Below are 14961 nucleotides of genomic sequence, written 5' to 3' on the forward strand. Positions count from 1 at the left end.
AACATTCTGTGGTCCTCATCGTTTGGGGTATGTAAGTAGAGCTACTCATTAACTGAGGAAGATTTTAAGTTAATTACACATGTATTAGGATTTGGAGTATACACAAAAAGGGTGGGATGGAATCTAGAAAATGCACAAGGGAAAAAGAAATAAAGATTTGATCAAGCCAATGAAAAGCAAGAAAGAAGAAAACAGCAATAAAAAAGTACAGTGATGGGAGGGGGTGAAAAATCCTTATTTATCTCTAATCAGAATATATATCGATGGCTCTCACATCAAATAAAAGACAGAAATTTGCAGATATTGAAAAAAACCTTTGCAAGAAGCACACTCAAAACATAATGTAGTGGAAATGTTCAAAGTCAAGGGATAGAAAAAACATGCCTGGAAAATGCTAGCCAACAGAAACCCCAAATAAATGTCCTGATATAAAATATATACTTTCTTTATTAGTGATAAAGATGGTTATTATATAATGATTAGAGATTTAATTTTACCCTAAAGATAAACTAATCCTGAGCTGTTATGCACATGACAACATGGTCTCAAAAAATATAAAGTAAAAGTGGAAAGAGTTACAAGGAGAGGCTGACAAATCCATAATCAATGATTTTTAACATCTATCTATAGAAATTAATAGATCAAATAGATCAATAGTTAACATACTGGCTACAAAAGGGAACTCATATCCAACAATTTATAGGATATGTACTGTTTAAAAAAAAAAAATGCAAGAAATATTTACACAAACTGACCACAAGGCAACCACAGAAAAGAGCTGATATGATCGAGACCATATTCTGACTATAATTCAATAAGATGAAAGATCAAAAATAGATACCAAACCCCAGTATATTTGGAAACTTAAAATAGTTCTAAAAATCAGCAAAGAAAAAAATCTTAATAGAAATTACAAAATATTTGGAATTGAAAGACAAATAAAACACTCCTTGTGGGGTAGAGAAGCTTCCAATGCATGTATTAAAAAATATAGGTTGAAACTTTTTTAAAGGTTTAACATTAGTAAGCTAAGCATACTATTTAGGGATCTAGAAAAATAATGAAGTAAAACAAAAAATAATAAAGATTATTGTGGAATATGATAGAAAGAAAAAATAAAATAAAAAGAATATAAAAACCTCAAAGCTGATTCTATTTTTAATTTTTTTGAATGTTTATTCATCTTTGAGAGAGAGAGAGAGAGAGAGAGAGAGCAGGAGCAGGAAGGGGCAGAGAGAGAGAGGGAGACACAGAATCCGAAGCAGGCTCCAGGCTCTGAGCTGTCAGCACAGAGCCCAACACAGTGCTCGAACCCACTAACTGTGAGATCATGACCTAAGCTGAAGTCACCCAGTTGCCCTTCAAAGGTGATTTTAAAAGAAATATAGAAGATAGGCAAACTTTGGGCAAGATAACAAAGAAGAAAAACACAAGTGATAAAGAGAAATAAATGCAAATGCAGTAAAGATATAAAATATAAATCTTGAGTGTACTAGCTTTATATGAACAAAATTAAAAGTTTTGTGACATGGATAATTTTCTTTCTTGACATGGATACTTCTTTTTAAAAGTTGATTTATTTTTGACAGAGAGACACAGAATGTGGGGGGGAAGGGGCAGAGAGAGGGAGACAGAATCTGAAGCAGGCTCCAGGCTCTGAGCTGTCAGCACAGAGCCCTATGCGGAGCTCAAACTCATAAACTATGAGATCATAACCTGAGCCGAAGTCAGAGGCTTAGCTGACTGAGCCACCCAGGCACTCCTGACATGGATAAGTTTCTTCAAGAGTGTAAATTATCAAAAATTATCCCAAATAATATGGAAAAACCTAAATTTAATTATACCCATCAAATAACTGAATCTGTAGTACAGTATCCATCCTCAAATAGTTAATGAACCCAAATGACTTTCTTACTTTTTTTAAAAAAAATTTTTTATGTTTTATTTATTTCTGAGAGAGAGAGACAGACAGCATGAACAGAGGAGGGTCAGAGAGAAAAGGAGACACAGAATCCGAAATAGGCTCCAGGCTCTGAGCTAGCTATCAGCACAGAGCCCAATGCGGGGCTTGAACCCATGAACCATGAGATCATGACCTGAGCCGAAGTTGGACACCCAACTGACTGAGCTACCCAGGTGCCCCGATTTTCTTAAGTTTTATCCAATATTTAATACATCATCTCTAACTAATATAGACTATTCCGGATTGGAGGAGGTAAAAAGAAGAAGAAAAGGTCCAGAATTCACTTTATGAGCTAATATAATCTTGACTCAAAAAGTATACAAGAACATGAAAGTAAGATTATAGGTCAATTTCAATTATGACCACAAATGTCAAAATCTTAAAAAAAATCTTACTGAATGTAGCATTATATTAAAAAAGAAAAGTCATACCAAGGGGGGGTTATTTCCAGGATTTAAAGTAGATAACACATCACTAGAATTCACCACAATGACAAGAGAGAGAAACCTCATAGTCATTTCAAAAATTAGAACACAACCATCAATAAAATTCAATGTCCATTCATTACAACAGCACTTAGCATACTAGGAATAGAGGGAACTCTCCTAAAAATAGTTGATTAAAGGTATCTCTGACACACACGTGATGGCTATCATATTTAAAGATGAAATATTAGAATAATTTCCTTAAAGTCGGCAAAAAGATAAGGCTGTCCATGCTTCTTTTGAGCATGATCCAGAGAATTTAGCCAGCATGATAAAGTAAGGCAAAGAAATATATACTTGAAAGAAAAAAAACAGGCCATCAAGTTTCTTTAATATAAGAGCAATATAAAGAAATCAGAAGCATACTATACATAAATAATAACTCATTTTATTGAAAAATGAAATTAAAGACTCCATTTACAACACAATCTAAAATAATTAGAAAATAACTAAAGGCATTAACGACATAAATAAGAAGAGAGATATTCTCTATTCTTGCATAGCAATGCTCAATGTTATAAATATGTAAATTATCCTCCCCAAATCTATAAATCCAATATTAATTTCAGTCAAAATTTCCATGGTACTTTTCACAAAACCTGGTAAGAAGGCTCTAAAACTCCTATGGAAGAAAAAAGACAAAAAGACTAACTACTATAATTTTGTCTTTGCTTTTATTTTTTTTTAATGTGTATCTTTGAGAGAAAAAGAGCGAGAATGGGGGAGGGTCAGAGTGGGGGGAAGACACAGAATCCGAAGCAGGCTCCAGGTGCTAAGCTGACAGCACAGAGCCCTAGGCTGAAGTCAGATGCTTAACCGACTGAGCCACCCAGGCGCCCCGAGCCACAATAATTTTGAATAAGTTAAAGAATGTCGGAAAATACATCTGACCATATATCAAGACATCTATAGTAACAAAAAAGGAAAACACTGAAGGATGGACAGACAGACCAGCAGTACAGAGCAGAAAGGTCAGACACTGAATCACACATCTCTGGAGAACTGGTATATCTCGGAAGTGGCTTTACAAATTAGTGGGAGAAGGAGGTCAGAGGGATGCGTCATTTCCTATGTCTTCTACCTATCCACCCACTCATTATTCACGCGTGTATTTCATACTTACGTGTCGACTGCCTACTTTGAAGCTGGCGCCGTACTAGTCTTTGGATTTACAGAGTCAGATGGCTCAGAGGAGCATAGCCCGCCCTGCACTCGAGGATCTCATTTATAAGAATAAACAGGCAACATAAATAATGGTCCTACGGCAGGATAACAGAAATTACAATAAACTCTTGCTGAGAAGTCTGGGGAAAATGATATTTGAGTTCTGAAGGATGGATAAGAGTTCACCAGACTAGGAGGGATGGAATCTGGTGGGGAAGTAGTGCGGACTGGGGTGGCGGGCATCTTAGGGAGGACATTCCAAGAAGAGGAAACAACATAGCCAAAGGCCAGCCGGGGGGGGGCATGAAAGGTCATGCAAAAAAGGAGTGACAGGTTTTTTTCTGAAACATCAGCTCCAGTGGATAAGAAGTCGCATGGGAAATATTTCCACACCTTGGGGTAAAAATGAAAACACAATGTTTAAAAAAGGAAAGAAAGAAAAGAGTGTATTTAGTAATTAGGAGACTAGCTCTAATGCTTACTTTACAGAGGCAAAATAGAAACCAGCCTAATGAATGCTTCAGGAAAATACAGGCTGTATCAGTATTTTCAAAAATTTCGCTTTTTACCCCTATTTTTAAAAAATGATGCGTATCAAAACTGCATTTAATGCTTACGAGCCTTGGCCATATTTACCAACATGCTTTCCCATCAGTACATCCCCACTGCCTTCGATCTCATTTCCCCAGCCAAACAAATGCAGACAGACGCTCTTTGAAGAGCAAATAACTTCTGTGTCCCCACAAGTACACATTCCCGCGGAAATAAAACAAAATGGGGACAGAGGGGAATGTAAAGTTAGTTAAACATTATTTTAGGCCCACTGCCTAATTTCCTCTTTGTGATGGGCCACTGTTTATTTTCATGGCTGATATATTGTTCAATTTTCTTTGGGGTCCGCAAGGGCAATCTCTAAACAGCAGGCTATATGGAACGCTGAGGTCACTCTCGGAACGCATTTTATTTAGGGTTGAGTTATGATGGCTACTCTCCCAACGAAGTACCCCGTATCTTGAAAAATCACTAATCAGCTTTTTCCATTCTGTGAAGTTTATTGATTTTCAAGAATATCTTTTCAGAAAAAAGAACATTTTGCCAGCTTTAAGGCAGTAACTAAAATACCCTAGACAGGAAGAAAATACCCCAGACAGGAAGAATGTCTGTCCAAGACCATTATACGGGGACATGGTCTGCCTGGAATTCCAAAACCACACCAAACAGAAAAAGATGATATTACGGGAGATAAGGTATGTTTGACACATGGCCCAGGAATGGCCACTTAGTGCAAACAAGAGCCAGATTTGTCAAGAAAAATCTCAGGCGTTCGGTGAGTATCCCCTGACTTGACTCTAAATGGGCAGGATGTTGTTTGTCTCACAGCTGCTGAATCTGGAAGGCTGTATTCCCTCGAGATTTCATAACTAGTATGTTTTGATGGGTCAGCGCAGCCCCCATCCAAGTGTGTAATCAGCTCAGACCAGGTTCGAGACTGTAAGACACGGAAAGTGTATCTGGGATGTGCTACAGTCGAGAAAGTTTGCTTCTCCGTGTCCGTTGGCGTACGTCAAGATTTCTGAACCTTGGCACTAGGGACATTTTGGGCTGGATAAATCGTCACCGTACACTGTTTAGAGGCATCCCTGGCCTCTACCTGCTAGATGCTAGTAGCATCCCTCAGCCGGAACAGCCACAAATGTCCCAGACTTTGCGAAATGTGCCCACAGGGCAAAATAACCTTGATAGGGACTCGCTGGCTGTTTTATTGTTTATATTAAAAATGAGAACTTAAGGGGGCGCCTGGGTAGCTCAGTCGGTTAAGCATCTGACCTTGGCTCAGGTCATGATTTCCTGGTTGGCGAGCTCGAGCGCCACATTGGGCTCTGTGCTGACAGCTGGGAGCCTGGAGCCTGCTTTGGATTTTGTGTCTCCCTCTCTCTCTCTCTTTCCCTCCTCCACTCATACTCTGTCTCTCTCTCTCTCTCTCAAAAAAACATTAAACATTTTTTTTTAAATGAGAACTTTATCTTTTACTTTGATTTTAAAAGGGCTCTTTGGGTCAAAGGCAGCTTTGTCTTAGCATAGAAGAGGGGACTTCTGGCTATAGGTCGCTGGGTTTTGGGGGTCATGTAGTCTAGCTTCTGCCCAGAGTCACCCCAAGGGCTTGTCCATAGTCACCTGGAGGGTCAGCTGCCCTTGGCCTCCAGGGCTCAGCCAAGGGTTCTTCCTGTCATCTACTGCTTTTCTCGTAATCATGTGACATTGAACTCATGAGAAATTGGGTTAAACTTTGGACCTTTCCCTCTTGCAAGATCAGATGAAATACTGACCTTGAAGTGAACCTTTTCAGATGTAAGAGAAACAGCCGAGGGGAACCGCTCGGTCTGTGACGGGAGACTGGGTTTCCCAGAGAAGCCTGCTCTGTAGATGTTGCCAGAGAGCCGGGTGTGTCAACTGGGGCATCACTCACCCCCAGTCTGTCTATTCAGTAGCTGTTCTCGTAGCTTTAAAAAAGGATTTAGTTTCCATAACACTGATTGCCACGAAGTGTTTCGGGTATCTCCCCCCTGCACAAAGTGACATATTCTTGTGCTAACTTCCTCTCAGGTTTATCAGGTATCAGCACCAATATTCTTGTGACAATTCCCTGCCCTCCAAGCCTCTAGTTCTCCTCCACGGTCTAGTGCATGTTTTCTCAACCCCAGCCCTGCTGATGTTGGGGCCAGATAACTCTTTGTGGTCGGGACTTGTAGGATGTGCTGGGCATTGGAGGATGTTTAGGAGAATCTCTGGCCTCTGCTAGCTACCCCGTGAGCACATCCCAGTTAGAAGGTTCAGAAATGTCTCTGCCACACATCCCAGGAGGAGCAAAATCACTGTGGCTAAACACCACCCAGGAGAAGAGCTCACGTTCTAACGTCTCCACTGGTCATTCTTGTACCTGGCAGTGCCTGGCACATAGCTGGCTCTCAGTCCATATTCGCTGAATAAAGAAATGCATATCTAAATAGTTTCCTCATCCTAGAACTTTGAAAAAGACCCAACTAATATGGACAGTGATCATTGGGGCTCTTATTTTTCCCCTCACAAAACACAAAAGGAGTATTTCTCCGGACTTAAAATGCCAGAATCGGCCATTTAGTCGTGGAGAATAGCCCCTTTGATATGTTCTTTGGGATAAAGCAAAATATAAAACTCATAACAGCTAAGCACTTGATATGGGTCAGACTCATCAGTAGATGATTTACATTTGTGGAAGAGCTTGGCCAAGCCACTTCGCTGGTGTGTGGCCTAAGCAAGGAGCCCCTCTTCGGTTGGCTGTCAAAATCTTCCACCAGGTTCTGATGGTTTGTCAAGGATCTACAATGACGGTGTTCCAATATTTACGTAAAGACATGTCAAGGGGGAATAAGATAAGATTTTACTCAGAGCCTGGCAGGCAGAGAAGGCCCTCACCTGTGTGAGAACTTTGTCCAAAAATTGTTTCCTCTCTTGCCTGAAATCCCAGCCATCAATGAAATTGCACTGGATAAAGGCGTCGTGCTACTGGCCTCAAGAGGACCCATTAACATTTTTTTTAATGTTTATTTTTGAGAGGGAGAGAGACAGAATGTGAGCCAGGGGAGGAGGGCGGGATGACACACACACACACACACACACACACACACACACACACACAGAATCGGAAGCAGGCTCCAGGCTCTGAGCTATCAGCCCAGAGCCCAACACAGGGTTCGAACCCACGAACTGTGAGATCATGACCTGAACCAAAGCCGGACGCTTAACCAACTGAGCCACCCAGGCGCCCCAAGAGGGCCCATTTAAAACATGACTACTAGATTAACTGAACTGCCATTTTTGTGAACAAGCCCTTTAAAAACTGAGCATGTTCTCTCTGTGATGCCATAGTAGCTCTTGGTGAGTCACAGAAGAAAGGGTTCTGAGCAACTTACCAGGTTGGTTTGTGAGGAATCAGGTGACATTTCAAATTGACCATAACGCGGAGACTATCAGAAACATGCAAAGCCTCAAGCAAGGGAGAAGCAGCCGCTAGGATCTAGAAACTGGAGCCGGCAGGTCTAAGCAGGGTGGTTCGATGGGGCAACTCAGCAGACAAGCGACGGGAGGAGCAAGTGAAACAATCCAGGGGCAGAGGGTGAAGAGTCTGCCAGAGGCAAACCTTGCTCACTTCGCAGTTTCACTGAGGGTTACTCCTGGCTCCCAAACGGCACAACAGTGACAGGTACGCTTCGTAAAAGATGGAACGAAAAGAATAAAAACTCTTCCTTAGAGGTGCCCGGGTGGCTCAGTCGGTTAGCATCCAACTCTTGATTTAGGCTCCAGTCATGATTCACGGTTCAGAGGTTTGAGTCCCAGGTCGGGCTCTGTGCTGACAGCGCAGGGCCTGCTTGGGATTCTCTCTCTCCTTCTCTCTCTGCCCCTTCCCACTCATGCTCTGTCTCTCTCTCCCAAAATAAATAAATAAACTGAAAAAAATAAACTCTTCCTTATGCCTAGTCAGGCACCATGGCTAAGGCGGGCTGCAGAATGCCTAGGCTTGCAGATAGTAATATTAATAAAAATATCTAGGCTCAGAGTAGCTTCTTGATTTACTTTAAGCAGAACCCGGCAGAAGACGCTGGACTTGGAGGTGAAACTTTAAGGGGGATTCTTCAAAACAAGGAGGAAAGGATGATAACTGACACCTCCGGGCTATCTACCCAGAAGGGTCCTGTCCTTTTACAGGTAACCTGGACACTCCCATCCTCCGGACAGTCCACACCCCCATCCAGGTGCGTAGGGGAGTGACCTGAGCACGGCAGACACCTGCTGAGAGTCAGGCTCATCTGGTTCTCCCTCTGGAAATTTGCGAATGGGATTTTTGCGGCTGATCTTGTAACATAAACTAGGGAGTCGCCTTCAGCCCTATTCCGCAGACCAGGCGGAATATGACATATTTGTTCAGGGAGAAAACGAGGAGGCTGAGGCCCAGAGAGCAGAGGACAATAAAGAGGCGAGAGTGCTCCCAGTTTCTCTTCCTCTTCTGAGTTCTGAGCAGTCCCTGGGGGCTCCTAGAGACCCTCCTGTGTAATGATAGCCTCTTACTTAAGACCATCTCCTGCGCTTCTACTAGTTGAAAATAAGGAGTTTCTCATAATTATAATGGTGAAGCCAGGCTCGAGGAGGAGGTAGATAAAAACGACTCTTCTTCAGAGCCTTTTGGGATCGGTAGCCATGCTTTCTCCATAAAGCCCAAGAGGTCCAAACCTAGGTCTTCCAGTCAGTCGGGCTTTGAGTCTCTCATTTTATACCCAAGGTGACGAAGTCTGCCTTTTGCCTCGGAGTTGCTCCCTCCACACTCGATTCTGTCCATACAGCCTTTTCTGATTAATAAACAAAAGCACCAACATAAAACCCAGCACCGTTTCTGAAGCAGATTTCGGCAGGTGCCCCACCCAACGGTCCCTGCTGTCAGGGCACACGGAAGGGGGATGGGCCCGGGCAGCAAAGGGCGCCGGGCCACCGCGTGCCCACGAGAACACGAGACAGGCAAGAGAGGAGGGACACAGAAGGGCTCCCACGGTTTTAGGAAGTCAAGGACAAGGACAAGGGAGGGCTTCGCAGACGGAAAGCACAGATATCTTGTTCCAAAGCAAGTGACCGCTGACGGCTAAGGACGCAGGAAGGAATGAAAGGCACAGAATCCGTGAATGGGCCACATCACCCCCACGGCGGGGTGGCGGTGCCGCCGCGCCCGGGACAGGGGCCCTGGCCGCAGGACACACTCAGCCTCCCGAGCTCTGGCGCGCGTTCCCGGGTGGGCGTGCGCAGGAGGAGGCTGCTGAATGAACACGCGCGCGGAGCTGGCGCTGCTGGGGCAGCCGTGGTCTACAGGGAGCAGGGGACGCGGAACGCTAGACTGAGAAACCGTTTAACTTCTGTGGAGACTGGGCCACTTTTGAGAGTTGCCACACAAGAAGCTGGGACAACAAGAGTAAGCCGGGGCAGGTCTTACCCCTGTGGGTAAGACCACCAGAGCCGCCGGCCAGACGGGGCAGGGGGGCTGGCCTGGCACACCCTGGTACGGTCCGTCTCCCTGGCACATTCTAGCGGCCCTGGCAAGGGCTCATACCCGCAAGGGCTTGAACGCAGCTAACATAAGTGTGATAAGCCATACCCGGGGGGCAAACTGTGGGGTGGGGTGACTAGTGGGGACAGAACGTGCGGCCTTAGATAGACAGGGCCTGAGACGTCTGCTACACGTACTTTCAACCAATATCTACTGACAGTCTGCTCTGGGCCAGGCCCTGTTCTGGACACTGGGGTTTCTGCAAAAGAAAAACAGACCAAACCCCCTGTCCGTAGCCCCAGGGGTGAGTGTTTCTGGCTGGTAAGGGGAAGGTAAGCATACAAGTACACACGTACCATGCCAGTGGTCAGTGCTATGGAGAAAAGTAAAGCTGGTAGGAGGCTGGGCGAGGGATGGGTGGGGGACAGGGAAGGGATCGAAGGGGAGGGGTGAGGAAAGGGCAGGGAGGCGGACAGGGGATGGGGAATGTGGGGTAAGGCGGGGTCAAGTGGCTTGCTTTTCAACTTTTAGAATTTTCTGGACCTCTGCTCTCTATCCATAGTCCTTATAAGGACTTATAAGGAGAGAAGAGTGGTTCTACAATATTTGGGTGGAGGGAGAGAATTCAGTAGAAGGAAGGAGTGGTGTAAGTGCATGTGCACACTGTGAGGGCTGAGCACCTGAGCGGAGAAAACGCCCAGGTTCGTGAGCCCCCCTGGATCTGGTCCAACCCAGACGTGAAGCGAGCTCCTCTTTCCTGTTAGTCTCTTCCTGCACCCTGTTCACTCCTGGCTCATTTCTGACTCCAAGGTTTCATTTGTGCCATTTCCATTGCCCAGAACATGCTTGCATTTTTCTGTTACATGTAGTTAATGAGAGAGGGAGAAACAGATGATGGAAAGAAGAAAGAAGGACATGGAGAAGGGTAGAGAATAAGAAATGGGGGTGCTTGGATGGTTGTCGGTTAAGCGTACAACTCTTGATTTCGGCTCAGGTCATGATCTCATGGTTCGTGAGATGGAGCCCCGAGTTGGGCTCTGCACTGACAGCAGGCATGGAGCCTACTTGGGATTCTCTCTCTCTCTCTCTCTCTCTCTCTCTCTGCCTCTCCCCCATCCACATGCACGCTCTCTCTCTACATAAACATTAAAAAAAAAAAACCAAAAGAAGAAATACAGAGACAGAGAAAGCTGAACATTAAAGCACAAGAGATGAGAGAGACAAAAAGATGAATAGTAAAATAATAATAGAAGCTAAACTTACTGGGTGCCACAGACCATAAGTGATTTACATGTATTGTTTAAACCTTACCACACTCCCATTCTACAAATAAGGAAACTGAGACTCAGAAAACTAAGCTCTTTTCCAAAGGTCGAGCTATGGCCAGGAGTACTACGCTGGCCATTGCTACGTCGTCAGTGTGCTAAGTGGGGAAGGAAGGATGGGTATCTAGATTGTTGGGGGGCTGGAGATTTTGGAGCTTAGCCACAGGTGTTATTAGGGTAGACCATCCCAAAGAGAGCTATTCTACATACAGGAGATGGTGTCTCCTAGATAAATAGAGATGCAGATATAAAATGGGTTCAATAAAGGAGCATTTCTTCCTGTAGCAAAGGGTTTCCATATGAGAAGATCCTATCGACTTCGTAACTTCAACAAATACCTCCTGATCCCCAGTATGTGCAAGTCATCCCAGAGAACTTAGGATTTAAATGAGCAACAACTATATCTGCATACAGTGTTGAAAAGCACAGAATTATTGCAGGAGACGAAGTGTAACTTTAATTTGCTTCCAAACGCTTTTCTTCCCAGAGCGAACTTCTGGCTTTTCCTAGACATGCTTTGTGTAAAAAGCAAGGGCAGGAGGTAGGCACTGGGGAGCGGTGCCTGGGAGGCTTTCTGGCAGTCCGTTCCCACCCTGTAGAGGGATGGGACTTCCTATTCATTCCTCTTCAAGTAGTTCCTGGAGAGAGCCAGGAGAGGGAGACTGCTTTTTACCTGGATGCATAGTCCCTACTGGGGCAGGAACTCTCTCATTGTGGGGTGAGGCATTTAGATCTGTAGGCAGATTGGAATCTCTCCTAGGACCCCCTAGGCAAGAGCGCAGACAGGGGCTAGCAGACCTTATTTGCTGATGACCGTGAAAACGTGATTATTTGTTCTTTGTATTGAATTCTTACGCGATACCAATCGCGTAGTACTCTCCAATAATAACCCGAACTACAAACCAAGAGTTTCTGCATAAAGCTCCTTAGATGTCAGCATAAAGCACAAGTTTGTGTTTTATGTCTTAATTTTATGCTGATTTCAAGCAGATGGCAGGGGGCCTTTGATAAGAGTTTTTCTTTGTTTGGTTGATTCCATGGTGATTACTAAAAACCCACTGCTCTATTTATAGCACTGACCAGCTTTCAGAGTATTCGTCTAAAGACCCTGCAAAATTTCCACTTCAAATTAGTTGGGGGTGAGTAGAGGGCTGAAGGAGGGTGGCGGGGGAGGTGGGTGACGAGTGCCAGAGAGAACCGCCCCCTCCAGGCCCTGCCACTCATTCTTCAGGACAGTGGCACGGGCAGTACCATTGAAAGCCATAGTCAACGGACACAGAGATCAAGGGTCTGCTACATCTCAGAGATGTCTATTTAAAACACGGAAGAGAAATAAATGCTCCTGTCTGCCTTGTGTACCTTCTCCTAACAACTTGTCTGCTCTCTGCCTTTTCTTCTCTCAATAGCTGTAATTTAGGAGAGGTCACACCAAATAGATACTGGCTTTTCAAGCAAACACTGAAAAAAGCTGTTGACGGATTCCACTGATAAATAATTAATATGGATCATGTATTAGCAACAGCACTATTTAGGAAAATAAGTCTCAACTGCCTTTTTGTTTCAAAGGTCTTCCCTTCCCATTCAGAGATCTACGATTAAAACACTGAAATCAGTTTTGGAAGTATCAATTGAACAAATATTTAGTTGCTGCAAAACACACAAGCCCAGCCACAGTATGCCGAGGGAGAAGCCACCCCCATGCAAACATGTATCGCAGTAAGGGCATAATTCCAATTGCATCTCAAAGCCAGATGAGTTGGAATTTTCGAGAGGAAGGAAGAGGGTTTGCCAAGTCCGAGAAGATCCATCTTCCCGATCCATAGTAGTGCATCTGAAGGATGCAAAGAATCAGGACTTCTGCCCAGCGTCAGAAAAATATGTTCTTAAGGCAAAAAAATTAATAAGGATAAATACAGAAAACAGAAAAGAGGGGGAAAAAAAACCACGAAAGGATTCCTGTACTCCCCATCAGACCTGTCACTATTCAGCAACAGGAGAAATATCAAGAGCCTTGGCGTCGGTGAGGATCTATACAACTCTTCAGCCTCACGCTAAATATGGAGGGCTGAATAATTCCATTCCTCAGCTCAATTACAGCATGCAAGTGCCCAAGCCCCTCGCTTTCTATAAACAGCAGCAGGCAAACAAACCAACAGACACAAATGTATATTTAAGAGACACCTATTTGTCCTTCCGAAGAACTGGAAATCGACAGAGTAAGATAGGTTTCCCTGATCACCTCTAATGAAGGGCTATTGAGTTCCTTCAACAGCTACTTGGGCTGCTGGTCCTAAAGGAAACGAGTTAAAAAAAAAAAAAAAAGACAATTTACAATTTGCTAACCCTCCACCCCCCACTTCTCCTCTTGGATCCTTCATCTTCACTCTCTCCAACGTCTAAACATCAGCCCATTTGCTGGGATAAGGCCTCTAACTGGGTCTCCTCCACTCAACAACATCCCCGGCCAGGCAATTTGGCATCAGAATCTTCTCCAGCCATTTCTTGGAAAACACATTAGGGTGAAGGAAATAGGCCGTGATTTCTGATGGTAGGCCGTTGTGGGTTTTTTTTTTTCTTTCTTTCTTATTTTTTTTTTTTTCACAAGGGCTAGTCTGAAATGAAGACAGCGGTATTTGCAGTTTATAAACACACATGGGAATATGCACTAAAGCCCCCACCAGCTTTCCATATCTTTTTGTTTGGTCTGGTGAGCACGATCAAGGCTGTGCTGAGAGAGGGGAGCTTGGCAAGGCCGCCGGGGTGCCCCGCTCTGTCCCCAGAGCACAAACAAAAGCTACTGGATGGTATCCCGTGTCAGCCTTTGCTTTCACAGCTGTCTACACATAAACCAAAGGAGTTAGCATCCCTGGAAACAAAGGCAAAACACAGAATGTGAAATGAGCAACTGTTTCCTGTGCCTCAGAGACGGCAATGTTCTTGATAGCTACCCTCAGTGGAAAACTACTGCTCGGTGTTCCTCAGAAGATCTCCCAGTGCCAGGGACTGGGCGCGCTCCGCTGTTCTCCTGCTGGACATGGGGACACAGAGAAGAAATGGGCCCAGTGCCCCAGGACTCAGTTAACATCCATATAGGTGTTTCTAGGCACCGGCATCAGGCAAGCAGCTGTCTAGGGTCTCTGGGTTGAACAAAACGACGGTCTTAACTTTGTGCAGGTAGCTGGTTGTGGAGAGCAAAGGAATCTGCCGTCTCATCACTTTACCATCAAAAGAGGGGACGGAAACCATCAACTGTACCTCCCCACCTGCCTGGTAATAGCAGAAGAAAGAGCGCAGAGGCTTGCTTACCTTAAAGTTGTGTGTCTTCTCATAGTTGAAGTGGTTGTCGTTGTGCGTGAGGGCGGCCCTTCGGACCAGGGACGAGATCTGTGAACAGGCAAAGAGTCTGAGAGGGGGCCAGAGAAAACTGCCTTTGACTCCCACCTTCACCCCCAAGGCCACGGCCAACAGCTCCTGGCGTTTCCTGCCCTGCTTAGGCTTCCGAACCACAGCACATTTTTTCTCATTTTCTAGCCACAGTTCCTCGGAGAACCGAGCGCCTGGACCCCACATCTTCCTCGTTTCCCCTGCGAAGCTCCGAGCCATCAGGTTTTTCGAACCGCGGCTAATGTTAGGCAGCAGATTTGAGGCAGCTGCGTCCTGTCTGCAGAGGCCTCGGGCATGTGACCTGGAAGGGCTGCTTTGAGTGATGGAGGGGGCTCTGCATCTGAATAAGGACGGGGCTGTTTTGTGCTAATTCTTAAGGCCGACGTGTGCCTGAACAATGGCACACATTCATGAGCACAGCGGTCCTCAGAAGCCGGCTCCTGTCGCCACTGAGGGCTCAATGGAGGAGCAGGGGCAGGCAGCTTTATTCCTCCTGCCACGGGAGAGACCCCTCTTGCTTGCTTGTACACTACACACACACACACACACACACACACACACACACACACACAC

The 14961-nt window shown here is 44.9% G+C and overlaps 1 protein-coding gene and 1 long non-coding RNA gene across 3 annotated transcripts in view; one reads left to right on the forward strand and one right to left on the reverse strand.

Moving 5' to 3' along the window:
* The window catches only part of CHN2 (chimerin 2), a 304029-nt gene that overhangs the window by 22560 nt on the left and 266508 nt on the right, over positions 1 to 14961 (reverse strand). The window contains exon 7 of the mRNA XM_077775468.1: positions 14311 to 14388. Coding sequence (XP_077631594.1) covers positions 14311 to 14388 — 78 coding nt within the window. The remainder of the gene's footprint in view (positions 1 to 14310; positions 14389 to 14961) is intronic.
* The window catches only part of LOC144241033 (uncharacterized), a 9358-nt gene continuing 2015 nt past the window's right edge, over positions 7619 to 14961 (forward strand). The window contains exons 1-4 of one of the 2 annotated variants that reach the window (XR_013337947.1): positions 7619 to 7852; positions 8233 to 8402; positions 12078 to 12143; positions 12411 to 12598. This is a non-coding gene — a long non-coding RNA (uncharacterized LOC144241033). Of the gene's footprint in view, positions 7853 to 8232; positions 8403 to 12077; positions 12144 to 12410; positions 12599 to 14961 lie in introns of those variants that run through there. The other variant, XR_013337946.1, reaches the window with a different exon arrangement.

This window comes from Crocuta crocuta, unplaced genomic scaffold (genome assembly GCF_008692635.1).
Source record: "Crocuta crocuta isolate KB4526 unplaced genomic scaffold, BGI_CrCroc_1.0 scaffold197, whole genome shotgun sequence".
Taxonomy (NCBI): domain Eukaryota; kingdom Metazoa; phylum Chordata; class Mammalia; order Carnivora; family Hyaenidae; genus Crocuta; species Crocuta crocuta.